Genomic DNA, 27,294 nt, shown 5'->3' on the forward strand with positions numbered 1-27,294 from the left:
ACGGCCACTGTGGCCAAACAGACAGGCAGCACAGGTTATTCATTCTGGATAATAATATGATTTTTAAACCCCTTGCTTGTCATTTTGGAGTGTCTGCTGGAATATGCTGCTTGTTTTGGCAGTACCAATCAGACTAACGTGCTCAGTGTAAATGCGGAACATCCTAACAAAGGGAGCCATCCTCCAGTCGTACTCATTTAGGTGTGAATCTGTTCTGCTGAGCCCCTCGCTGTCTTCAAGAAACATCTAAAAACACAGCTGTTCCGCGCTCACCTGACAGCCTGAAACACTACCAGATAAAGCAATTTCTTATGTCTTAAACTTTGTTTTCCTTTACAAAAAATTCAAATCTAACGGTTTAATGCACTTGTATCTCTACCAGCTAGGCTGTACCTTGTCTGGCCAATATTGAAACTTGGTCAATACTGTTGACTCCTTTTTCGGCTTTTTGCTTGTGATGTACTCTGCCTCACTTGTAAGTCGCTTTGGATAAAAGTGTCTGCCAAATGAAGAAATGTAAATGTAAGTAAATATCTCTCTCCCTGTCTCCAGTCTCTGCACACAGACGCCTATGATCACTACAGCGCCATCTACAGTCTGCTGTGTGACCGGCTCAAGAGGCACAAGACCCTGCGCATCGCCCCGCCCACGCCCCGTCCCATTGGCTACCCCATCAACACGGTGCAGGTAACAGCCAGTCAGCGGGCCAAAATTGACTGCCACGCTAGAATTAAGCCAGTTAGGTGGAGCGGTCCTCGGGTGACCTCACTCGTTTTCTTTCTCACGTAGACGGATCAGCCGGGTAATCCAGTTAGCATGACCGTCCCTCATGTTCAGCTCATCAACCCAGAGAACCAGATTGTGGAGGTAGGTCAACGTTCACCTTAATCCCACACGTAGGTGCAGCCAAATATACAAGTACACTCCACCCCTGTCTTTTACGACAATGCAGTGAGCATCTACCTGCTTTTTCTCTTATCAACTGCGTTGTAGGAAGGGGGTTCTGGAATTTATTTAGACCATAGATGCCTAGAGAAAATATCATTTACAAAAGAGCAAAAAACTACTGCAGATGTATACGACAAGGGTAAAGATGTAAGGAGTAAAAACAACTGTCGCACACTGCAGGTATTAGCATATTCTGACAATTGCTCATTGCTAGGGAAATTTCCCAATGTTTTTGGTCATACAGAGCTTCAACAGAGCATCCTCTGCTGTAAGGAAGCGCTCTACAACTGAAAATATGAGTGACCGTGCAGTGAATGAACACAGTCATACAGATGTGTGTGCAAGGGTTGTTTGTCCACCGGTAGAAGTACAGCTGTTGTTACCTACCTGAGGCAATAGTTGAATGAATAGTATTTGAATGAATAGTCATAAGAAAATTTCCAAACATTTCACATTTGCGCTGTATGATTTAAACTCGCATCCCAATTGTCCATGAGTGAATGGTCATAGGTATTGCGTGGCATCAGGGCCCTTGAATTGGTTTTGAATTGTAAAGCCATATTGTCTGACACCCCTCCCTCTCTCATCTCTTCAGCCGGATGGGAACATGGCATTGGACAGCGACGAGGGGGAGGAGCCGTCACCCGAGGCCATGGCCCGATACCTGTCCATGCGCCGGCACACTGTCGGAGTCCCCGACCCCAGGTAGGACCTCTGCCGCCTGCCCGTCTGTCTGCCTGTTCCGGTTCCAGTTCCAGTCAGCTTTCAGCGTGGCGGTAGTGCGCTTTGCGCAGGCCCGTGTAGAAGGCCCGTCTGCTGACCTTCGGCCCTGTGCTGTCCCCTCCCTGCAGGGCGGAGATGCAGGAGGAGCTCCAGAAGCTGGTCCCCGCGTTCCCCCGAACGGCCCCCCAGCCCCACTTCCCCCCGCTGGCCCCCAACATGGGGCACGACCACACCCTGGTGCCCACACAGAGCCTGCAGCCCACGCAGCACCTGGAGTACAAGGCGAGGAGAGAGGGAGGGAGAGTGGGGAGGATGACGAGGGTGGGGGGGGGATAGGGGATGGAGAGAGTGTCAGAGAAGAGGGGGGAGTGTTGGAAAGATGGACAGAATGAAGAGTAAAGTTGAAAGGGTGGGGGAGGGAGGTAAGTGGATAAGGAAGGCTTTGGGGGATGTGGTGTTGAAATACTGTGTTTGTGTGTGTGTGTGTGTATTTATGTGTGTGTGAGAGAGAGAGAAAGAGAATGTGTGTGTGTGTGTGTGTGTGTGTGTGTGCGTGCGCGTGTCCCATTGCGAGCTGGTTCCTCCGTACCTGTATAGCAGCAGCGCTGACTCCGCGTGTCTCTGCCTGTAGGAGCAGTCTCTCCTGCAGCCCCCCACCCTGCAGCTGCTGAACGGCATGGGGCCGCTGGGCCGCAGGGCCTCGGACGGCGGGGCCAACATCCAGCTGCACGCCCAGCAACTGTTGAAGAGACCGCGCGGACAGTCCCCGCTCGTCACGAGCCCCGTGAGTGTGTGTATGTGTATGTGTATGTGTGTGTGTGTGTGTCTGTCAGGACCCAACTGGTGCATTACCAGGAGAATGGTACTTGCCTCAGTGTTACCAGTCTGTGCCAGAGCACTCTTTTATCTTTCATTATTTCAAGACTTCCTATCTTCCTGTCAGCTTTTTAGAATATTGATGTTTTCCTCCACTTGACTGCCCCCTGCTGGATGTGCGTCTCCATTGGTTATTCTCACTATAACCTTTAACCTAGCCCTAACTCTAGCCCTAGCCCTAAACCTTACTTTAGCCCTTACCCCAACCCAATGTTAAGAGTTAATAATGTACCCAATTTTTATGTTGCTAAAGATTTGCACACATAAATATCGTCTGTGACTTGTTTTGCAGGATTTATTTTCACAGTCAACCCATGTGACTTATTCCTGAGCTTTCTAAATCAAGATTTATGAACCACAGATACACAAAATTCAAGCCAGTTCATTAACATCATGTAACCTTATGACAAAACACCACTGTTTAAGTGCGTGAGTGTTTTTCTGTAACATTATCACAGTTTCCTTTAACTAAAATTGATTTGTCACTAAAAATGTGGATATGTCGAATTAAATTGGTAATCCAGGCATACTCTGTTTCTCTCTACTGTTCTTGACTGGCAGCTGAAAGTTTCACTGCTGTTATCAATACAAGCTTCTCTGGGGGTGTTTCATATTTACAAAGCCCTTTGGTACTGTTCCATATGTCTGATTGGGGTTTGGGTTTGGGGAATGGCAGTAGGATACTCAGAAGACCTGTCATCACAGTCCCTCTCTCCCTTTCCCAGCATCCCATTCCAGCCGTCGCCCCCGTGGATGAGGAGGGCTCGGACGGAGAGCCGGACCAGGAGGCGGTGCAGAGGTGAGTGTGGAGCTGGGGGAGGGAGGCGGGGTCTGCTGGCTTGGGGGCGTGAGCAAGGGTGAGCAAAGGTGTGTGGGTCGCCTGGGTTGCTGGGAGCTCAAACAGGCTGCAGTATTCCTTCCTGCCACTGGGTGCTGCTGTCGCTGTGGTTCGTCCCCTCCACTCTGCGCTGGCTTTGGCATAAGAAATCAGCCAGTATCTTCCCTGTCGCTGCCAAATCTCTCTCCCTTTCAATCTCCTGGGCTCCCTTGGCTTCTGTACACTTCCGCTTGTACAGAGCAGCTCCGGCTCGGAGGGGTTTTCCCCTGCGGAACGGGGCTGCGTTTGCAGAAACGCAGCGCCTCGCGTGAGGCGCGCGCGAGGTCAGAGAGATGACGGGTGTATACTGCTTCCTGTCTCCCCCCCTGCGGCCCAGGTACCTGGCGAAGAGCTCCAAGCGGCACACGATGCACGCGCCCATGAGCGCGCCGCCCGCTGAGCCCCCGCCCGACACGCAGCGGCCCCAGAGCTCCCGCCAGAGGGGGTGGGGCCAGGAGCAGCACAGCCGGTGAGGGACCACACTCAGCTGACACACAAAGCCCCAACACTGAGCGCGCTCACGGAGGGAGAGAGAGACAGAGAGAGAGAGAGAGAGAGAGAGAGAGAGAGAGGAATGGAGTAAGAGAAAGGGGAGGAGGTGGGGGCCAAAGAGAAGGGGAAAAAGGGAGAAGGAGGGATGAATACAAATGGAGTAAAAGAGAGAGGGATAGAGAGGAGGGAGCTGGAGGACAAAGAGAGAGGAAGAGAAGGCAGGAGAGAGAGGAATGGGGATAAAGGAGGGGAGAGGGATGGTGTGGCAAGGCAGGGGAAGGAGAAGAAGAAAAGGAGAGAGTGTTTGAGTTGGAGAGAGAAGAGCAGAGTGATGGAGAAAGAGAGAGAAGGGGGGAGTGTAGAGAGACAGGGAGAGGGGAAATCTGTCACACGTTCACTGCTCTACAGAAACATGTTCGCGCTCTCTCACGGAGAAGGACCCTTGTCCTGACCTCCATTGCTATCCCCTACCCGCTGACACGCACCCTCGCCGTGGCTGGCGGGTACAGACTCGGTCAGACGTACAGTTTCGGTCATTGCGAGGGGCACTGTTGCTGGAACATTGCAACAGAGCCTTGTTGAAGCATCAGATGACCAAGTGTGAGACAAAGGGTGATGACAAAGGCACTCATCAACGATGCCACAAGGGTTCACGCTGATGCCCCTGGCCTCCCTGTGATGGATTTTGGGAGAGGTGCAAACAAGTCTGTAACGTCCATGGCCAAACTGCTACGAGGGTCTACAGGTACTGTATCCTCAACACTGAAGCACAAAGCTCATGGCGCACTAACATGTCAGGGACTGATCGTGCAGGTCTGTGCTGGTATTTGCTGCTGGACCGAAACACTGTTTCCCCAGCATTGATGGGCTGATAAACTGTCCTGCTATACCCGTGATGCTCTGACGTTGTGTCTCCACTGGTGAGGGAGATGGGTAACCTCTGCTGGCACACTGAGGGTAATGCCGATAAGCCCGCCAGACTGTAAACAACATTCTGTGTGTGTCTTTCTTTGTCTATGTGGGTGTGGAATTGTATATGTGTCTGTGCATATTGTGCATTTGTGTGTGTGTGTGTGTGTGTGTGTGTGTATGTGTGTTTGTCTGTGTGTGTTTATGTGTGTTTGTGTGTGTGTGTATGTGTGTGTGTGTCTGCGCGGTCTGTGTGCTTGCCTGTGTGTGCTTGTGTATGTCTGCGTGTGTGTGTATGTGGTACACAGGTCCATCTACAAGGACTGCAACACGCTGCACCTGCCCATGGAGCGGTTCTCTCCGGTGCGGCGCTTCTCTGACGGAGCCGCCACCATCCAGGCCTTCAAGGCCCACCTGGAGAACAGCAGCCTCATCCGGCAGCTCAAGCAGGTACCCACCGTTCCCAGATCTGTCATCTGTCTCAGCTGTCTGTCCTTCCGTCGATCAGCCAGGTAGCCCCTTCAGGTACCCGCTGTTCTCAGATCAGCCAAGCGGCCTCCCAGGCACTCTGCTCTGTCTCTTTCCCCACAACTAGGAATGCAGAGCAAGCCTTTGTGCATGAGGAAAATACACTTGTCTGATTTCTCTGCCTTTGTCATATACCAGAGTTAAATGCCAATGCTCTGACTAAGGAAAAGGTTCCAAAATATGTCAGCACTTTTACATAATTAGCATGTACATTATCGGCACTTATATCTCTGATTCTTGTATTTCAACAAGGTTTACAATATTTTGAGCCTCTGGGAGTCACAGAGCAGACAGCATTTCTCTCTGGGATGGTCAAGAAGTTACTTCATCTTACATACATTCTTAGCAACAGCCGTCCTCCAAGTCGGCTTACATAACGTAATTTTCCCTCTCATGCGTTTGTAGAGCTGGAGATTTTAGTCACACGACAGAGGTACCACAGCACGGTACCTCCTTGGGATTGAACTTGTAACCCTCCGGTTACAAGTTTAATTACAGCACCAGCTACATTCCGCGGTGAACTTTTGCCTCATCTAGCTGGAAGACTTTGCTGCAGAAGTGCATTTTATTTATTAATTATATTGAGATCTTTTTTTAGATCGATCCTTTAAAAGTGTTTTTTATTAAAAGACATTAACAGCCAGTTTGACAAAACGTCAACACAATGTAAAAGGGCTGGTAAGAAGTACAGGACAAAGCAGGGAGATGAATTCATTTCAGCTACTTAAATGTTCTATTTTTAGCAAGCTGTTTCTCTCTGTGTCACCGTGCTGTCTGTCCCCCTGCCGTTTCTCTCGGTCTCATTTTGCTGTTTGTAAATCTCACCGTGCCGTTTCTCTGTGCTGCATCTCACTGCTCTCTTTATGTCACCCACCGTGCCTTCTCTGTCTGTCTGTGTCGTTTCTCATACTCTGTGGTTTTCTTTCTGTGTCTGTTGTGTTCTCTCGTTGGCCACCCGTGCTGTTTCTTTCTCTCTGTCTGCGGCCTCTTTCCTTGACTGTCTGTGATGCTTCTCTGCGTATTCTGTCTGTACTGTTTCTGCACCTGTCTGTGCCGTTTCCCTGTTTCTGTCCGCGCCGTGTCTCTGTGTGGTGCACCATTTTTTCTGTCTGCTGTTTCTCTCTGTTTGACTGTGTGTTTGTGACTGTGTGTTTGTGTGTGAGGCCCACTCTGGTGTTTCTCTCTGTTTGATTGTGTGTTTGTGTGTGAGGCCCACTCTGCTGTTTCTCTCTGTTTGACTGTGTGTTTGTGTGTGAGGCCCACTCTGCTGTTTCTCTCTGTTTGACTGTGTGTTTGTGACTGTGTGTTTGTGTGTGAGGCCCACTCTGCTGTTTCTCCCTGTTTGACTGTTTTTTTGTGACTGTGTGTTTGTGCCTGTGGCTCACTGCTGTGTCTCTGGCTCTGTGTGTGTCAGGAGTGTGAGCAGCTGCAGAAGATGTACTCCGGGCCGCAGGATGAGCGGCTGATGGAGCACACACAGCAGCAGCACGTCCTTTACCAGCAGGAGCAGCAGATTCTACACCAGCAGATACAGGTTACGCTGACGCCTCTCTCTCTCACACACACACAGACGCACACACACACACACACACACACACACACACACAGACACACACACACCCACACACAGACACGCACACACCCACACACAGACACACACACACACACACACACACACACACACACACACACACACACACACACACACTCACAGACTTACACTCACACACACACATACACACACACACAGACACACACACACGCACACACACACATATACACACACACACACACACACACAAACACACACACTCACAGACTTACAGTCACACACACACACACACACACACACACACACGTGTCAACACACAGACTCACATACATGCATGTACATGGTTTTTGGAGTGTGAGAGGCAACACAGTATCCTTTTCCAAAGATTTTTGCAAACTGTTTTGCTTGGAGAGAACTTTAAATCCTTTACAAGGAAAGAAGTGCTGTACATAAGTAATGGAATGAAACTGAAGATATCCTGTATGGCCAGGTTATATTTATCCTGAACACTCCTCCACTTTCATATTGCATGTCAGTAGCTTGTGTTGAGAAGCTGCGCAGAGTGCCTTCGCGGTGTGTTTGTGTGAATCCTGTCTGCGCAGCAGGGTGTCCACTCACCCCAGCTGTCTCCCCCTCTGCAGGCCCTCTCCCTGGGACATGGAGAAACCCAACCCAGCCACCTCACTCACCAGCTCCAGAGGTATGATCCCACACATTACTGATCACACCAAAATGCACAGTAACCTGATGTAGCTGGCGCTGTGGGAATCTGAGACTGCGTCTGTCTCTCAGGTTACGTATCCAGCCCTCCAGCCCACCTCCTACGCATCCCAGCAACCACCTGTTCAGACAGCCCAATCAGAGCCCTCCCCCTGGCAGCTCGGTGATGATGCAGGGACATGGTGAGTATCTCTCCCTTTCTCCTTCCCTCTTTCTCTTTTTCCTTTGACTTCTGACAAAATTTTTTTCCCGTTCAACTGCCCCCCCCCCCCCAGGTGGGCCCTCCTCTGTATCGTACCAGCACGGCGCCGCCCTCTACCAGACTCCCAGTGGAAGCCCGCCCCCCACTGGTCTCCCCCGCATGGCCCTCCCCCAGCAACAGCCCGGCCTCCCCCGCAATGTTGGTATGGCCCAGGCCATGCCCCAGCAGCAGGTGACCATTCAGGTGCAGGAGGCGGAGCTGGGGGGCGGGGTCCAGAGGCAGAGCTACCTATCCACGCCGTGCCACAGGGTTCTGGGGAAACAGCTAAGTGCTGACAGTGCGGAGACCCACAGGTGATTGGCTGTGCCACGGCAGACTCCATACTGCTCTTTACTGCTGGATTTCATTTCTTTTTTTTCTTTTTTATACTTTTTTTCTCATATGTATTAACACCTCTACATTTGAAGACCCTCTTTCTTTGCTCCTTTTATTGTGTTGATTTAAAATACATTTTTTACTCTTTGTTTAAGTTTTGTTTCATACAAATTGAGTTACTTTTGACTTCTGGGAAGTCAGATACTTGCTGACTGAAATGTTCTATAAGCCTGTAATTAATGTGTTGTAAGACGTTGTACTGTGTGGTGGAAGTTGTTTTGATGGGACAGCACCATGGGTTGTAACAGCAGAACAGCCTGGCTTTTGAAGAAGTTTGCTGGAATGTAATGTTCTAGTGCCAGTTGGGATTATGGACAAAAACAACTATGCCAGTGGTTTGACCATCGCATGATTGGTTCAGAGCAAACGGATTCCTGGCGAAGGACATAACATTCTTTACAAGTTGACTGCAAGGTTAAAAAAAGGATTTGTTTATGATCGAAAGTGATGACATCTCAGAACTCAGAGCCTCCGATCCCCAATCAGATTGAGAATGTGAAATGTAAGTGGCAGACGTTTCACCTGGTCAGTAGCAGTGAAGTAGGTCTGTGCAGTCGTGCAGTGGAACCAGTAGATAGAGCAGGACTGTGCTCTGGAACATATTCACTTAAGGGTGGTGGCACGTTTAACACAGTAGTGTCTCTCTGCATCTGAAAAGCACCACTTCTGTAGGTGCAACACACTGAAAGTTTCCTGATTGCAGATTGTACATTTCACTGCAGAATATCTATATGCTTACTACCCTTGCGTGAATATGTGATATTAAACCAGATTCCTTTAAGGTTGGCCAGTTGTGTTTTTTAATGTGTTTGTGCCTTCTGTATACCGTCAGTACTTTATCTAGGGGGTGGAACAAAATGATTTGTAGTTTTCCTGAGATATTTTTTTCCAGTATTGGTGTTTGTGGTAGACCTTCCACTCCTTTGATACTGTAAAGCAAGTATCCTTTGGGGGGTATTTTCAGAGTTTTTTTGGAACTGATAAATTTGTGCAAAATGTATAAGCAGTAAAATGCATTGTTGACACTTATAATCCAAAAAGTTTCTTCCTGAAATTTCCTGAAGATTCTGACCTAGAGTATTTACAGGAAGTGGTAATTCAGAAATTCAGAAAAGTACAGTTTTCAGCATTATTCAGCGATGACACAGGTCAACAGTTCTCTCTCTCGTCTCCTCTCTTCCACAGTCGCAGCCTGAGCCGGTTCCACTGCTCCACGGGTTACGATCCAGCCCAGTTCAACCCTCACCTGTTCGGGGAGGGCGCCCGGGGGCCCGCAGGGGGTGGGGTAGTGGGCGGGTACAACCCCTACCTGCAGGGCACCTCCCTCAAGGTCCCGGGGCTGGAGGCCTACCAGGCCGGCGGGGGCTCGGCGGGGGGCGCGGGCTACGGGAGCCCCTCGGCGCTGCAGCAGGCGCTGCTGTCCCCCACCCCGCCGGAGTACCGGCCCTCTCAGCACGTCACCCCCACCCTGCAGGGCCTCCTGTCCCCCCGCCACTCCCTGACCGGCCACGCCGACCCCCGGCTGCCCCCGCAGGACCTGGCCGCCCTGCTGAAGCGGCAGAGCCCCCGGCCCACGCCTCCGGCTCCCCCCGCCGGCGCCCCCCAGGACTACAGCGAGCTGCTGCTGCTGCGCCACCTGAGCCAGGGCGAGTCGCTGGAGCCGCCGCCCCCGGCCGCCCCCGCACACTACCACCACCTGCTGCAGATCCGCACCGCCGACTGCCCGCCACCGCTGCCCCACTCCGAGAGCATGGAGGAGGACGAGCCGCCCGGCTACCACGAGGAGCTGCTGGCCAAGGCCGAGGCCTGCCTGGAGGGGCACGACCTGCTGGGGCCGCCCCGTGGCTCCACCCCTCCCTACAGCACACCCCCGCACAGACACGCCTACCTACGCAGCGCCACCACCGCCAGAGGTAAGAACGGCCTGTTTCTGCTGTTTCAGCACATTGCGCTACACGCTGTTAACACTCCACACACAGTACGCTACTCATACCACACTGCAGTTATTACTACTCATACCACACTCTGCTCATTACACTGCTCATATCATACTATATTAAATACTAAAAAACATACAAACATATAAGAATATACACACACAGTACCTGACAACAGAATGCTCCACTCCACACACCGTCCAACTCTCAGAAAACATTATGCACTGTACACAAAACTCATCTATCTATAAACCCACCTGTACTGTGCTTTAAACATATGATGCATCCAGACTGTCTACAGCCAGACTTCATTACACTCATACCACGAACTCAGGCTGCACATGACACACGTTCATCCGGCAGACAGACACCGGACAGGGCACAATGTGGCAGTTTCACTGCTACTGCAGCTGATACATGGCCTAAACTGCTCTGTTTGTCCTGAAGTTCCAAATGCGCCCCGTGGGCTAAGCATGTTTAACCTTCTGCCACTTTCCTTCTGCCAAGACTCATCTGAGCATGTGGAGTGTAGGACCCCAGGGCAGGCCATGGAGGTGCCTGATCACAATGGCGTGGGCTATGTAACCCGGGGACCCCAGGGGGAGGGGTACCGTTCCCGTGGGCCCCTGCAGCGGCACCACACAATCCAGACCTGTGACGACGCCTATGTGAGTGTGTGTATGCGCGTGTGTGTGCGCGTTTCCCCTTCCTCTAGCTCTAACTTTACACCTCAAGGTGGAGGGGAGGCAACAGCGCCTCATGGGCCTATGGAGGGCTATCATCAGCCCCTACTCCTTTGCTCTCTGCTCCTGCCCAGCAATCTGGCTGACTGTCAGTCTGTCAATCTCCACCTGCAGGATCAGGCTGAATCCATGGCAGGAATGAGCCTATTGGCCGGGAAGGCACTTAGCTCCGCCCGGATGTCTGACATCCTCAGCCAGTCATCTCTGACGGGGAGCCAGCAGCTTCACCATCGGGAAGAGTCGGGTAACGCTCAGCGCTCAGCGCTATTAACGGATAATACTGTAGGTTCTGTAATCCAAGAGAAGGAATCAGGTTTTCCTTTGCGCTGATGGACCCTTTGTCTGTGTGTGTGTGTGTGTGTGTGTGTGTGTGTGTGTGTGTGTGTGTGTGTGTGTGTGTGTGTATGTGTGTGTGTGTCTCTCTCTCTGTCTCTCTCTCAGTGTGTGATGTGGAGGGAGAGCTCCACGCTGCCACCTGCTACCCCTCCTCCTGCACCAGCGACATGCTGCTCAGCTACAAGCCCCCTGACCTGCAGTACAGTATGGAGCAGGCGGGAGTCTAACACAGGTGTGTGTGCTGAAGTCTCATACTGGATACAATGTACCATGTACAGTGTTGTGAGCAATATGAGGCTTGCCATTTATTGCCAGTGCTGATGACCAGTTCGTTCTCATTGCATAAATAGTCATGTTTTTATTCTTCTGTCACACAGGGTTTTCCATATTGTATAAAGGTCCATTTCAGCCACCCGTGTTGAGCAGAATCACGCCAAACCGCCATTGTTTGTCTAGAGGGGGCGCTGTGTCAGTTCTGGGGGGGAGCCCACAAGCAGCCCACAAGAGACAGTGGGGAGGGGGACTGGGTGGGTGACACGCCCCCAGCATTCCGCAGACCCGCCCTGCGAGCGTTGCCATTGGCTCTCTCCATCAGCTCCTCCATCTAGTTGAATAGCTTGGACTCTACTACTGTCCTCTGTTCCTGTTCTGCTCACGCCCCTCTTCCACCAACCCTGCCCAATCAGTACAAGCTACGGGTTGTCTGGGGCCCTCCCTCTTGACGTCGCCACAGCAACACGCCCGTGCTCGCATCTGACAGAGATATGTACACATTGTGACAAACCCTCTCTTATACATACGTGCAGACACAATCATAGTATTGCCATCAGCTCTGTTGGCGGGGGTGTTCATGTGGCCGCCTATCCCCACTATCCTTGTTTCCCCCCCTACTGTATCCCAGTGGACCATTCTGGAGTGGGCTGTGTGCTCAGAGTCGTATGGAGCTGAGGGTAGGAACAGTCCATTCCACAGAGCTGGCAGTGGGGGTGGGACTCAGGGGCTGGGCAAGGGAGAGGCCTTCCTATGCCACACTGCAAGACTTACAGAAACTGCAGGCCTGTGGCACTGAGATCGCCCCAGACAACCAGCTCTCTCTCTTTTTCTTTTTGTTCTTTTTCTTATTTTTTTTTAAACCTTTTTACTGCTAATGTTCATGTAGGATTTATGATCATTGTTACTATTATTGTTATTGTTTTCCTTTAAAAAGTTTATTGTTATTATAATTATACTGATTATTATTATTAAAAAAACAGTTCTGTGTTGAAAAGAGAACATTTTTGTTCTAATTACATGTGTAATTCTGCACTTTCAGTTCAGCCAATGGCTCTCTTTCATTCTCTCTGGTCCACATTCTTTCTTTCCTCTCTACCTCCCTCTCATCCTACTTTTCGTCCCTTCATCCGTCTCCCATCTCCCCGTCGCACCTCAACTCTTTTAACTTCCACCACACGCCCCCCATCTCCTTCTCTCCCTTTCCCCTCCACCCTGCTCTCTCCTATCTTCCTTCCATCTCTCTCTCTGTCCCCTGCTCTCTCTCTCATGCCAGTGACAGTGTGTGGCATTGTGAATAGTTGTCAGCCTTTCTTTTCCTGACTTTACAGCTGTGTACAGACCGCAATGGCAGACTCTGTTCATATCAATACTTCTTTTTGGGGGGCGGGGTTGGGAGGGGGGGGTGTTTTTGTTTGTTTTGTTTTATATTATTATTAATATTTGTATTTTTCAGATGTCTTCAGGTTTATTTCTCTCTAATGAGATTTCTAGCCAAAACAGGAGAGATGAGGAGGAAGAACTGCGAAAAGAGGAGGAGACCTCTCCATAAGATACTTGTGATAATGATTGTTCGTATTGCTTTTTATTATAATTACGAGTTGTTTTTGTTTTTTGTTTTTTTTTTAAAGACACTTGAAGAGGAGGGTGTAATTATTATTGCTGTTATCATTTCAATTGTCATTGTTGTTCTTGCTGATTTCATTGCTGTTGTCTGTAACGGGGAGCAATATTGCACCTGGTGGGTGGGGCAGTGTTTTGGGGTGAGGGGGATGTTGCATTGGTGTTGTGAGCCTTGGAATTCAACAGAGTTGAAGCCGCCAACATATCAGTTAAAGCACTGAGAGGTGGAGGGGCGTGCAGAGAAGAGTAAGGACACATCTCCCCACCTCCGCAGCCCGACAAATTCACTCCATCATTGGCCGCCGCTGTATGATAGTCCAGCCGCCGCAGACCCCCCCCCCCCCCCCCAAACATGCCCTGCCCGCCAGATTTGGGAAATGGACCCGTTGCTGTTCCGCAATACTCGGGTGGGTTTTCAGTTTCTCCCTGCGTGAGAGCGGGCGTGCCTCTTCCTCCGCCAACCGGTTCAGCGGCCTCACCCAGAAACCAAGGACCTGTCCTGCACCGAGACGCCTCTGGCACCCAGGCTAGTCTCGCCCCGCTACGGTGGCCGCGATGCGGTCGAGGGTGGCCGTGGCTCGAGCCGTTGCCCCTCTCCCCGCGGCTCAGCGCCGGTGTCACCAAGCTTCCGATGAACTGGCCCGCTTCCTGGCCCTTCCTGTTGCCCGTGACAGGCCCAGAACCAGGACCTCCACTGCACTGGCGCGTCCGGACGAGGCCACGGGACTTTCCCGGTCTCCCCAAGGTTGGCATGGAAACCGGAGAAACCTGGACTGTGCCACTGTAAGACTAGAGGGGAAGCAAAACAGGACCTTATTAAAGCTTGAATTTACCATGCAGTATGTAACCTTGGTGGAGGTTATTGTTGTACAGACACCATCCCTACAGTATAGAGATGGCCAAATACAAGGGGAAAGGTTAAGAGGGTAAGATTTGGAAACAGTCCCTCCCCCTCCCCCCTCGCCGTGTCTCATACCTCACTTTGTTTCCTCATTTTTGGAGTCGATTTGTACGCGTGCTGACAAAACTGTTCTCTCCTCTTCTGGTCTGTCGTCTCCTCGCTCTTCCTCCAATCCCGTTGGTTTGTTTCGTGTCTGTTCCCTTCTCTGGTCCGAAGGGCGCAGCTCGTCCACCGTATACCACCCTCTGTCTTTGTGTTCTCCGGTCTGTATCCTTTTTTCTGTCACCTTTCTTTTCTTGTTGGTTTCCATTTTTTTTTTTTTTTTTGTTGGAGTTCAAAAATACTAAAGTGCAACAATGACTAAAAAGATACCAACCAAACTAAGATGAATAAATAAATATATATATAAATAAAGAAATCATTAAAAAAGAAAAACGTGTGGAGGAGCCTTGAAATGTGTCTGTGTGTGTGCTTGCAAGTTTAAGTGTATGGTTATTTTACTCCTGTTTGTGCTGTATATCATCATGGATTTCTATGGTTTTTCAGTGTATTGTGTATCGATGCCAAATGTGAACTCCCAACAGATTGAGGAGAATACAGATTATGGACACACACAACAAATTAAAAAAAAAAACAGATCAGCATGGTTCTATGGCAGGAAGATTTGTGTCTGAGCAGATAACAGGACTTGGGACACCTATCAAGCTAACGGGTTGATGACTGCATTTCCCACAGTAGGTGTATTGATTACAGGACACAGAAAGGCAGTGGTAAAGGTGTTCTTGATTTTTATTAGCTTTGCTGCTTGGTCTTGTAGTCTAGTTGTGGATGTGAAAATACATGCCACTCACATGAGAGCTGTTGACATGAAAGGCTGCCAGGTAAGGCTTTTACCTTACCTGGCAGGTAAAAGAATTAAAAATATTTTGCAAATATTTTTTTCTTCATGAAAAGGCATCAGGTAAAGGAACCACAGATATTGTTAAAAACTATAGGCTCCTCCCAGATTATTACATCAATGTGTCTTGAGTGTTCCTGACAGTGTAATGAACTCCACCGTAGTGGTAAATAATAAAAACTGTATGCTGTCAACCTTGGGTGCCCTTGATGGAGGATGGAGTTTCACCTCGTAAAGCAGGAGTTCAATACAGTATAGAAAGAACTGATGTCATTATGTGATTTAAATTCCCCTTCATCTGCCACAGAGCTGCATGGCTCTATGCTCGGCTGCTTCTGCCTGTGTAAGCCTGCACTGCAGAGGCACTGCAGGCCAGAGTAGCCGAGCACAGAAGCAATGTTTACGTGCAGAGGCGGGGGGGGCCGGACGCTGGTCGATAAATCAGCAAATCAGCGCTGTCCCACTTCTGGGTCCTACCCGCTGATCCGGAGCGCATCTTTAGATACAGATCAGAGGCGCTGACGAAGAGAAATCCCTCCCCCCTCAACGGCCCCCTCGCAGAGCTTTAATGTGTGGGTGCTGAAGTCAGGAGGGAGGGTGCTGGCTCTCTGATCGATGCCCAGCCTGCTCTGTCCCGGCTCTCCCTCCCTCTCCCCCCTCTCTCTCTCTCTCCGTGTGGCGACAGCATGACTGCCTGCGTCAGACAGTAAACCGGGGCAGCCGCAGAGGACCCAGCAGCCCATGAGAGCGCGCGGTATGCGGGAGCGAGGGCCGGCTCAATCCGGACAACACATAGGTAACATGCAGGAGGGGGCAGGTGTGCATGCGTGCTTATACGCGTGTGTGTGTGCATGTATGTGCATGTATACATGCCAGGACAGAGGGCATGCAGGTCTGCATGTTTCCCTGCAGATGAAACACAAACATTGTGCATGTTTTGCTTACACTTAATTACAGCTGAGTCTAATCGCTCCCATGGATCAATCATGCCTGGTACAGCCATAGCATCCACCAATACACATGTGCATCATCCATCACGGTCTCCGAGTAGATTGATTTCGGTGGTCTGCGTGCTTATTGAGTCCATCCGACCACTGGCACGAGCGACTCTTGCTTCGCTTTTAATTTATTGCCCTGTTTTGAGAAGTTCTCTAGATAACACAGCATGGCGCTGTGGAAGATGGGAAAATAATGGTCTTAGAATCACAATGTGATTTTGTGTTTTTTTTTCCCCCCCTTGGCTGCAATGCAATGTATCACAGTCTTTCCAAACTGCGTTTTGCATGTTGTCTGAAAGAATCTTCTGAGGATCTGTTTGAGGATCTGTTTGCAGTTGCAGGAGCTGTTTGTATTTATTACAAGCTTGTTACTTGTAACAAATCATACTCCAGCAGAGTATCACAGATGGAAATACACGTGTCTAATACTAATACACTCTCTGAGTGTGCCACCCACTATGCCATACTTTCATTTGTCTGTTGTCTGTCTGTCACCACGTGTGTGCCCATTTCTCACTGTCTGTATCTTCCCATAATTCATTTCTCCTTGTCTGTGTCTGTTTCTCACTGTCTGTGTCGTATGGTTTGTCCTCCTGTTGTTTGTCTGTCTCTTGCCCTCAGTGCATTCCTGTGCAGGTCAGTGCGACTGCATGGTCCAGTAGAAGTCAGCATGCAGTGCGTGGGTCAGAACCTGGGGCTGAACACTGCTGTGCTGCTGCTGCATACCTGGACCTGGGTCCGGACTGGTGAGAGCCAGAATCACACACAACAAGCATACCCATGGACACACGCACACATGCACAACAGCAGTATTACGGGATGTGTCTTTTTTCCTCCAATAACTTTACCTGCTTGATCGTTAATATCAGCATCAGGTGAGGAGTGCTGACGCTTAATAAGATGTACAGTGATTATTTGCATAAAGAACCTTCTCATTTTATGATTCTGTCTGTGTTTTCATATTACCCTGTTGCAACGCACAAACCCCTAGGCGCCATAGAGCCCGTCCCCAAGATTGACGGACAGCCCCACTCCGCAATTACACTGAAAGAGAACACCACCCACAAATTTAACTGCCAATCAGAGGGCTGGGACCCACAAGCCCCGCCCCTGCTGACCTGGTACCTGAACGGGGAGAGGCAATCACAGCCATCGGACAACGGCACGGGGCGGTTGCTGGTGACGTCCCAGGAGGAGTCGAAAGTGCTGGAGGGGGGATCCAAACACAACAGCACGTTCACGCTGCGTGCCAGGAAGTGGGACCGAGAGCTGGTGTGCGCCTCCTCGAACTCTCAAAGCGGAGAGAGCTACAATGCCACCGTCATCCTCAATGTGCAGTGTGAGTGCAGACCAGGACCCCTGCCTAAACTCACCAACACCTAGCCCCACATCAACCACTAATTCTACGGACACCAGTACACATTACTGCAATTTCCTCACCAGCACTAAAGCACACCTTGATACATCTTTGACACCAATATGAACCTTTCCTTACCATTTTCTGAAACAAATACAATGTTTACCCCACTGCTAATGCCAGCACAGACACTGATCCCAGCCTGGCACCAATATGGACCTCATCCCATTGCTGATAGCACCATTAACCTTCCTGTAGATGTACGTCGTTGTTCTTTGTCTTCCTCTGTTGTGCAGTTCAGCCAGAGATTGTGCGGGTGAATGCCCACTACAGCGACACCTCTGACCCGGGCCTCTCCTTGGTTCTCTTCGCCTTGGTTCGCTCCAACCCACCCGCCACCATCACCTGGGTTGACCAGTCCGGCCGGCTGGTGGCCAACACCTCTGACTTCCTCATCCTGGACTCGCGCAGTTATCCCTGGCTGACTAATCACACATTGCGGGTCACTCTGAGCAGCCTGTCGGGGAACGTGTCGGTGAATGCTAGCAACAGTGTGGGCACTGCCCAGACCAACCTTACTCTCGCAGGTCAATATAATAGTGGTTATGTTCATCATGGCAACAATCACATTCTAATTCATGTTGGTCACCTGCACATTATGATTCACAGTGGTCTCTTTTACACTGTGATTCACTATGGCCATGATCACAATGTGATTTGATATGGTCACATGTCATTGAATTTCATCATAGCCACATTCATGCTCTGATTCACTGTGATCATATTTATATTGTGATTCACTGTGGTCACATTCACGTGGTGACTTGATATGGCCAAATACACATTCTAACTCACAGAAGTTACATGCACATTCTAATTCACAGTGGCCACCTTCACATTCCTAGATGACAGAGCTCAGAGATTTCTGTGTGCTTCTCACCCTGGTTCCTCTCCCTCTGCAGAATTCCTGCAGTCCAGTGTGGAAGTGCCGATGCTTGGAATCCTGACAGGGGGCGCTGTGGGATTCATTACGCTGCTCATCCTCACCCTCCTGCTCCTCTGTCTGCTCCACAAGAACAAGGGGAAGGACATAGGTAAGGGACAAAATGCAAGAAATGGGGGGATTTGCGGAAAAAGGAGCATTGCTGAAGAAGGTGGATGAAAGTCGGAAAGTGGAGAGAAGAGGGAGGAGATGGGAAGAGTGGAGGAATAGATAGAGGGGAAAGAGGGAGAAGGAAGCGAAACAGTAATGTGATCTGAGAGTACTGCATGGCTCAAGTCTCTTGGCATCTCTTATGTATTTTCTCTTGCTGGTTTTAGAGAAGCCGGAGGTAATCACCATACCCAGAAGGTAAGTATAGCTTGCTCTTAGTCTTTTAGTGCATGTTTTTGATGTATTTTCAACTTGTAAATAAATGTTTGTTCCTCTGTGTGTGTGTGTGTGTGTGTGTTTTTCGGGACAGTGAGTCGCCCCGTGTGCAGGTGGACAGCGTGTATCTGCCCCGGGAGAACATGTCCCTTCCCTCGAACCTGCAGCTCAACGACCTCAGCAACCTCTGCAAAGGTGAGTGGGGGCAGCGGTCCCAGGAGGTCCGTCCAATGAAAGGGAGAGGGGGCATGGAGAGCCTACGAGTGTTTCCACAGAGAGTGTACGAGGACTGAGGGTGGACACCGGAGACAGACAGGGTGTCCGTGTGGGCCGCGACAGGCGCTCAGGTCCAGTGGACAGGCTGAGGGGTGGAGTCTGCGGTTCCCTCTGACCCTGTCTGTTCTGTGTGTCCCGCAGGACGAGGGGAGGCCAGGCAGAATCCAGGCCCGGGGAAGAGGGAGGGAGAGGATGAGGAAGAGGACCTGTCTGCTGCCTACGCTGCCAGAGGTCTGTCAGTGACTTCACTTTGAGACACTCCCAGCCATGACACTGACACAAATTCACACTCAGGCTAATTTTCAAGTCAAACTGGACCTTACATTCCTTTGACACCTCATATATTTCCCAGTTACACTGACACCAGCTCCCATTGACGTTGAAACTGATCTCTGAGTGCCACTAAAATAATCGCCATCACACTGAAACCATGTGCTGTTAGAAACTGACTGCGCATTGTTGCCAACACTTGCGGCGACACTGAAACTGATACCACATCGCAGTGAACTCAACTTCCCCCTCTGACATAGCATCAGCTAATTCTGAAGCATTTGTGATTCAATGCTTTCTTTGTTGTAATGAATGGTATTCCCAACCACACCTAATCAACCCCACTGTTCAATGAAATTAACTAAGTCATGGCTATTAATGGTTTTCAGTGTTGTAAAGAATCCTGTGTTTAAGTGATCACATTTTTAAAAACCTGTTTTACAGGTACAGTTGCTTGCCAGTGTTTCTGTGTCTTTGTATATTTTTACATGTGTGTGTTGCTTGACTGTGTGTGTATATATATATATATATATATATATATATATATATATATATATATATATGTGTATGCATGTTTCTGAATGAGCTCTTACATGATGTGTTTACTGGTGAGTGGATATGCTTGAATGTACCTTCCTCTGTTTTCAGCTTGTCTTGCCTTGTACTTGCATATGTCTGTTAGCATGTCGGTATGCCTGTTTTCACATGTTTATGTGCCTGTGTGTGTGTGTTTGTGTGTGTGTGTGTGTTTGTGTGTGTGTGTGTGTGTGTGTGTGTGTGTGTGTGTGTGTGCGTGTGTGTGTCTCCCCAGGGTTTACCCGGTTCCCCATGGTGGGCTACATCTACAAGGTGAACAGCATGAGCAGCGACGAAATCTGGCTCTGACTGCAGCCCCACCTCCATATCTGGAGGCTGCATGGTGGCACACCCGTCCAATCAGACGCTCAGCACAGTCAGCCCATCGACTGATCACTTGGACCAATCAGGACCAGCAGAGCTGCAGGCACCACTCTGACAGGAAGAAACAAAGCACAGGATGACCTCGGGGTTCATCTCTGCGAGGAAAAAAAGCCTTAAAGGTGGAACCAACAGCATTGGTTGATGCTCAAATGACACCCTCAGCGAACACCCGTAAATCTGATTTGAATGGACAGAACACTAGGGGGAGAACCTGGGAAACTAACTAAGGGGTGTGAACATACTGTTGTTTGGTGCATCCCCACCCCCTGTGAACAGCTATGTGCTCTGGATCTATCTTAAAATGCACTGCCCCAAACACTGATCCAGGATCAGGTAATCCACATGTAATCCTCATCATAACTATTTTATGTGAAAAGCTGAAACTCCTCCAGGATCAGTGCTTGGGGAAATGGCTGTACCACTGTCTGTTGGCCACGTTCCCAGAACCCTCTGCTTTCATGTGGAATGTTACATGTGAACACGTTCTTTGTGTAGCTATGAGAATGATAATGACAATGTACAATGTGAAATAATATATTTGTATAGACTAAAATGCACTTGGGAATGCAGATACCCATATTAAGATGGACAACTATAAGTATTCTAATAAATATGAGAATGAAATCCACTGCCTCGTTTGACAGCTTGATTCAGATTGAACCGCGTTCCACTGGTACATAATAATGGCAGGCAGCAGGTGGCGCCAGAGTTATGGTGAAGACAATGGAAAGTAGTATAGCCTGCGCCACAGCAGGGGGCGCTAGATTCAAAGATGAGAGAAAGGAGTCTCCGTACTTTGACACCGAAGAGCAATGGAATTCTGAGGACAAGCAGAGAGGGATTATTGTATTGTGCAACAGGTATTTCGGTGACAGTCTGGTGTATGAAAAGGCGTACTGTTAAAAATATGGCAATGTGGGAGTTTCTGCATGAGACAGCTTCCTGGTGGAGCCTAGTGTTGTACATCAGCCGTAAGGCTGTGGGTGGCAGAGTGATAAGAATGTGTGGGAGGGTGTTTTTATGTAAATATGACACAGTAGGATGGTTAATGGAGCCTCCAGGGAGATGGTGTGCTTTTTTTTTCAGTGTCTCCCTGTGAGTGTCCCTGAGTGTGTGTGTACGTGTCGGCAGGCATTCCCAATGGACCCTCAGAAAATGTATGTGTGCTTTGTTTAGGATTTCTGCTTGTCTATTTGGGTGTATGACTGCATGTGTGTGTGTGTGAGAGAGAGAAAGACAAAGACAAAGACAGAAAGAGAGACACAGATGCCAGTTGTAGGTCACAGGGTATAAGCAGTGGTTTACCGTTACCTGCCAGGAAACAGCTTGTGGGAGCTCTTCTTTGTTTTGTTACTGTTGTTTTTTTCTTTTTGGGAAGGGTGCATTGTCAGAAGTGTAGGGAAAAGGTCGTTCTGTAGCAGGAACCCTTGGCCATGACAAAACCCTTGCGAGGGGGGCCTTGAAAGACTCCCTCCCAAACATCTATGTTGCAACTACAATGAAAGGGGACCTGTGTAAAAATATACCTGCTGTAATCTAGCAAAGGTATGGGCCCCCTCATTTTTTAAGAGACAAGAGCAGCCAAATTGGCTGATGTTGCGTAGATCAAGATCAACCCCCTTCCTCCCCACCACTGCCACCACACACCCACACACCCTCAAACAGGCACACACCAACCCCATCTGTCCCCGCCCCCCCCCCTCCGTCCCGAGTGCTGTTTTTCTGTTTTTCTCTTCATAACGTTTCCGAAAAATGACAAAGATCCCCGGATGTGCGGAACCCTATTGTCAGCACGGTGGCGCTGTCAGGACGCCCAGATAGAAACCAGCCAATCGCGTGCACTTCCTCTGTGTGGACAGACAGAGAGACAGACGACTGACTGACTGTGAGAGAGGCAGAGTGTTAGAACGGGACTTTTTCCCTGCCGTTCTAAAAACAACTCCGGACAGCACAACCAAAGGTATGTCTGTTTACTCACTTATGAAGCAAAAATGCTCATCACTGAAGTATTACAAAGGGATTTTGAACAATATATGGGATTCATACATCACATAAGGAAATAAAGTAGTTAATGCTGATACACAATTTTTAGCCTTTAGAAATTAGGGCTACCGAGAACTCTCCTCCCGTGTTACATTATTGTAATTGTACAGTACTTCGGCCTACACTGGATGTTAATATCAGAGGAAACAATGAACTATGCAATAGGTTTGTATGTATTTTAACTCATGCACAAATACACTTATGTACTATTTCCCAAGTAAGAAGCGACGCATTGAAGTGGAACAGAGCAAACAGGTTGTGTCTCTGTTGGCTAAGATGGAGGATGAAGATCACAAAATGGCAGCCCTCTTCCAGTCAGGCCTACTTTACTGAAGCCAACAGGGGCTCCTATTGCATTGAAACGCTGTAGTAGTAAAGTGGAAGAAAATCATCGTATAAGCACTTTATAGGCAACTTTTACTCTTTCAGCAGGTACTGGAGTAGTCACTGGAACAAAGAGAAACAGAGACTGCAGGCAGGATGATGGGGAGAGGTTCTTATTTGATGGTTTGGATGGTTCTGTTGATTCCGGCTGGTAAGCACTGTTGTCTGCATACATGGGGTAATAATGAGGTATGTGGTGACATTATGGCTGGAATAATGTCCAGCCATGGAAATCCAGATGTTCTAACATAACCACAAGCATGTTTTTCTTTTAATAACCCTGCAAATCAAAATAACACGTACAGTAATACTGATCCTAGCTTCTCTGTAAAAAAAAAAAAAAAAAAAACTGCAGGAGCAATTTAAATCGTATTATCTTATTTTTAACTGTCTTGCTTAGCGAAGGTATATTGTACATGAATTATAAAAAATAAAGTTCCTCAATGCAAAAGCTGCAACTATACGTCAGCTTGGCTGTCACAATAATTCAATGTTTATGCTCCATTTCCACAGTTTCTGCAGCCAATGAAGGTATGTATGTGTATGCTTCTTAATGGTTTAGCTGGTAACATCAAGACTTCCACGTTTTTTTTCTATTATGCCTCCTTCCTTGCATAATAATTCAATACTAAATGCCTCTCATTTAAATTTTTTACTTCATTACAGTCCTGTTGCATACAAATAAGTGTTAGTAATATTTTTAATGACAACACAATATTATTTATTAGAGGAAATAATTCAAATATTGCTTCTTACTATTCCTTACTGTAACAAATGTTTGCTAAGGGATCGCCATGAACCTCCTTTAAATGTTGTACATATTATATGTTTATATGTTGTTCGAGTAGCTCTGTTTATAAAGTGAGACTGATAACAAATGCAGTGTATGCAATCATGGAGTAAACAAAATTATTTTAAGTATTAGTTTTTAATTATTGAATTGAATTAACTAATAATAAACATTAATCATCATTAATTTTAATTAATAATTAATTACTCATATCAATTAATATTTATTCTTATTTATTTGATTAATTATTAATTGAAGATTATTGAATGTGGTATTTAAAAAAAAACTGTACATTCTATGTATCTGTGAATAATGAGCTGCCAATGCATAATTTTATGTCTTGTGGTAAGTCCAGCTGATTTGATAGCCACATTCATTGCATTGCTAGTTAATTTGCTTTAGGAAAATATTTTGATGCCACATCTTTTTTCAGAGGAGATCCACTTTTAAAACAATGCAGTATTGATTCCACTTTTTCCATTTGGAACAGGATGTCAAATGGCTTTGAAGTAAAGCTGCCTGTAACTCTGGAATGTTTTATTACAAGTCATCTCACAACAGTAATTATTTTGTAGTTGAACAATGAAGCATATCCGCCAGACTTTAAAACCGACAAGTTTTGCTTTTCGTAATTGTGATACACTTCTGCAGATTTTCACTGTAGGCTGTACTGTAGACATTTTGAATTCCCATTTAGAATTAATATAACTAGTCGATAAAGATTCCACCGCTTATCTGTATTGTTCTTCCTCTGTTCTTCTCACACGATTGATGCGTGACAGATTTCTTCAGTGTTTGCATCAACGAGTGACATACATCAACAATGCATACAATTAATCTAAATCCAGTCATTGTTGGGTCAGGAGGATCTGTGTGATTCTGGACATGTGCTTGGGCATTGCATCAAGACTCCAGGTATATGCTTGTTCTTGGTTTTTAGATATCACAGCTGAAGATGTTGGACAGGATGTCATATTCACCTGTACAGGTGGTAAATGGAAAATTGAAAATGGAACTGACAAACTGAGTCTGACATATGAGGATGCAAACTCAAATGAGTACACATGTGAGAAGCAAAACTCCATAAAAATCTTTGTGAAATTTCGAAGTAAGTACTATTTTCTTTGAAATGCATACAATAAAGACCTGATACTTTCTAAAAAAATACACACAAAAAAATACACAAACACATATATGTAGTTTCGCAATAGTGCACAAACTACAGACAATCTGCGCTGTTTTGCGAGCATAATCATTTACTCTATTTACGCATTGGTGTCAATTATTGTGTGAATTATTTGTTTTATTGTTAATCAAGGAGGATAAAGGGGAACAGGTTGAAAGTAATGATAGATTTAAAGGTAAAGTTTCAGCTTCCCCTGTTTCCAGCTCACCAGCCACCACTGTGTATACATATATATATGTTTATATATATATATATATATATATATATATATATATATATATATATATATATATATATATATATATATATATAAAATGACAAGATATTTGGTAATTCCTGTCATCCCCCATCTGGGAGGTCTTGGTTGGTAATAAGCTGCAGTGTTGCCTGCATTCTAATGGATTCCTATTAATATACGGGTTTAGGCCGGGCCCCTTCAAGAATGCTCAGAATGAGCTAGCAAATCAGAAAACTTGTAGCTGTGACAGAGACAGGATCTTCACTAAGATGATTATGTGGTCCTTGTGTAAGGTATCTGTGGTATCTGCTGCACAGCATGAGTAGGAACCGTGTTTGCATCTGTCAATCTTTCCAGCCTGCGACAACTGTATCGAGTTGGATCCGTCCACTGTGTCCGGGATTCTCGTGGGAGACCTTGTGGCCACGGTTCTGATCGGGGTGGCCGTCTACTTCATTGCCTCGCAGCCTAAGGGCAAGCAGGTCTACCGTGGCAGCAAAGGTGAGTCGCCGTCTTTCTCAGCTGAGACAGCACACTGTTATAACCAGCGGCGTCTACAGTATGGATGACCACCAGCTTATCACAACAATGGTGTCAAGCAATGGTTGTATGAAATTCATATAAAGGGGTATGACACGAGATAAGGTCACAACAAACAATAAACAAGACAATACTAAATAGCACCAAAACCGATTCAAGGACATACACACACACACACACACCACACACACAAGTACCATTTTCTTTGAAATGCATACAATAAAGACCTGACACATTGTAAAAAAAATACACACACACACACACACACACATATATATATATATATATATATATATATAGCCAATGTATACACCCGTGTTTTAATCAATTCTGTATGATTTTTGTAAAGTACATCACCATTAAAGTGTTGTAAGCAAACAAATGACTGCCTCTTCTTGCAGCATCTGACCGTCAGAACCTCATTCAGAACCAGCAGAATGACACCTACCAGGTCAGTGATCACGATCAATGATAAAATTACGGGTATTATCATAACTTGTGTTTTTAGCACTCGAGCTGGCTGTTCGGTAAAATCACTATTTCTTTTTTGTGCTCTTTCCCTGTTTCACTGTCTCTTCCTCTAACGACCCCGTTTCTCTGTACTCTCCTCTTTCTCTCCCTTTCACTTGCTCCCCCTCTCCCTCTTTCTGTCACTCCTTACCTCTCTCCCTTGACCTTATTTCTTTTTCCTTCTCTCTACCCCTTCCTCTCTTTCTTCCTTTCTTTTTGTCCCTCTCTGTCTCAGCCCCTGACTCAAGGCCATTCTTCAGAGTACAGCCAGCTGGAGAAACGGAAGAGATAGAGGTCATCGCCATACCAACTAAACAACCCTGTAGTCAACCCCCTGACCCCCCCACCCGCCTGCAACTATAGCGCTGAAGCCCTGTATTTACCCTCCTAGCACCATGCGCAATATTCCTTCACTACCAGAAATACCCTGGTATTACCCTGAGAAATACAGAGAGCTGGGTTTCTTTCCAATCAGAATGGTATATCCCACTTTTTAGTTTTTATTACCATACTCACATTATACATCCTATTTTTTGATATGATCACAAAGTGTTTATTTGTTGCCCTTGCATCGTTATGCTCGGGATCCCCAGGAAACTAAGTAGATGGACGCTTATTCTTTCTGTGTAAATAATCTGACATTGTTTCACTAACAGGACATACCTGTACTCAGAAAAGGCCATGCTTTACTGCCTTATGCTGTATAAAATGGTTTCTAGAGTGTATTCATGTTAATTATGGTCACTCTCTCCTTTTTTTTAGAAATGTGCATTTATACTGTAGCTGGGCCTTTTTGTTGTATTGTGTTTATATGTATGGCGAAACAAGTCTTTAAATAAAGTACACATGAAAAACATGATATTTTTCTGAAAGTTACTCATAGTTCGGGGTAAAAAGCCAGATGGCAGTTTAATCTTTTCTCCCCTTTTTCCCAGAATTTTGAAGGTTGAGGTAAAGTTGAGAGTTTGGCTCTTGTATTGGCCTTGAAAATGTTCAGCTTTCATTTCTAAAATGTTCCCTGTAACAGGGAGGGTGTTGTTCTGGTGCACTCGGTGTACTCCTCATATGAGGCTCAAAAAAGTAGCAATAACGGTTAGCTGTTGCAAAAGTCTTCTGCTTCGTGCACTCTACCTCTAAAATCTTCAACAACAGGGCGGTCTTCCCTATGCTGGCAATGTGGCTTTGGAGTCATGCACCTTCCCCGCGGACTTTGCTGCGCAGTGACACAGTGTTAACCGGGCCCTGTGTAACACCAGACATGTTAACAAGTCCAGACTTGCCTTTCCAGAGTACACACACGTAGATTTGAGTTTTATGACTTTACCCACTGGAAAATGTCATTTCTTCCATTTGTTGTTACAGTACTTGATTAGTCATCTTTGAGCAATTAAAAGGCTTCAATC

General features: G+C 47.4%; 3 protein-coding genes across 4 annotated transcripts in view; all 3 read left to right on the forward strand.

The window, feature by feature from the left end:
* The window catches only part of sik3 (SIK family kinase 3), a 29,156-nt gene extending 16,796 nt beyond the window's left edge, over positions 1–12,360 (forward strand). The window contains exons 9-25 of one of the 2 annotated variants that reach the window (XM_036536579.1): positions 553–687; positions 790–867; positions 1,544–1,653; positions 1,800–1,953; positions 2,303–2,455; positions 3,273–3,346; positions 3,762–3,893; positions 5,134–5,275; positions 6,768–6,887; positions 7,547–7,605; positions 7,698–7,807; positions 7,901–8,180; positions 9,448–10,175; positions 10,707–10,867; positions 11,057–11,186; positions 11,384–11,510; positions 11,656–12,360. In XM_036536579.1, coding sequence (XP_036392472.1) covers positions 553–687; positions 790–867; positions 1,544–1,653; positions 1,800–1,953; positions 2,303–2,455; positions 3,273–3,346; positions 3,762–3,893; positions 5,134–5,275; positions 6,768–6,887; positions 7,547–7,605; positions 7,698–7,807; positions 7,901–8,180; positions 9,448–10,175; positions 10,707–10,867; positions 11,057–11,186; positions 11,384–11,505 — 2,688 coding nt within the window. In that variant the 3' untranslated portion in view covers positions 11,506–11,510; positions 11,656–12,360. The remainder of the gene's footprint in view (positions 1–552; positions 688–789; positions 868–1,543; positions 1,654–1,799; positions 1,954–2,302; positions 2,456–3,272; positions 3,347–3,761; positions 3,894–5,133; positions 5,276–6,767; positions 6,888–7,546; positions 7,606–7,697; positions 7,808–7,900; positions 8,181–9,447; positions 10,176–10,706; positions 10,868–11,056; positions 11,187–11,383; positions 11,511–11,655) is intronic. The other variant, XM_036536580.1, reaches the window with a different exon arrangement.
* A 3,059-nt stretch (positions 12,361–15,419) lies between these two features.
* LOC118783414 (transmembrane protein 25) lies at positions 15,420–20,784 on the forward strand. The gene is made up of 9 exons (XM_036537280.1): positions 15,420–15,766; positions 16,590–16,714; positions 16,960–17,307; positions 17,622–17,912; positions 18,288–18,419; positions 18,646–18,676; positions 18,789–18,889; positions 19,112–19,201; positions 20,052–20,784. The coding sequence occupies exons 2-9, from the start codon at positions 16,639–16,641 to the stop codon at positions 20,123–20,125; spliced, it is 1,143 nt and encodes a 380-aa protein (XP_036393173.1). The 5' UTR covers positions 15,420–15,766; positions 16,590–16,638; the 3' UTR covers positions 20,126–20,784.
* A 2,968-nt stretch (positions 20,785–23,752) lies between these two features.
* LOC118782980 (T-cell surface glycoprotein CD3 gamma chain-like) lies at positions 23,753–26,665 on the forward strand. Its single transcript, XM_036536621.1, has 5 exons — positions 23,753–23,762; positions 24,406–24,525; positions 25,199–25,342; positions 25,783–25,832; positions 26,127–26,665. The coding sequence occupies exons 1-5, from the start codon at positions 23,753–23,755 to the stop codon at positions 26,181–26,183; spliced, it is 381 nt and encodes a 126-aa protein (XP_036392514.1). The 3' UTR covers positions 26,184–26,665.
* Positions 26,666–27,294: the final 629 nt, after the last annotated feature.

The sequence above is a fragment of the Megalops cyprinoides genome, chromosome 9, assembly GCF_013368585.1.
Source record: "Megalops cyprinoides isolate fMegCyp1 chromosome 9, fMegCyp1.pri, whole genome shotgun sequence".
NCBI lineage: Eukaryota > Metazoa > Chordata > Actinopteri > Elopiformes > Megalopidae > Megalops > Megalops cyprinoides.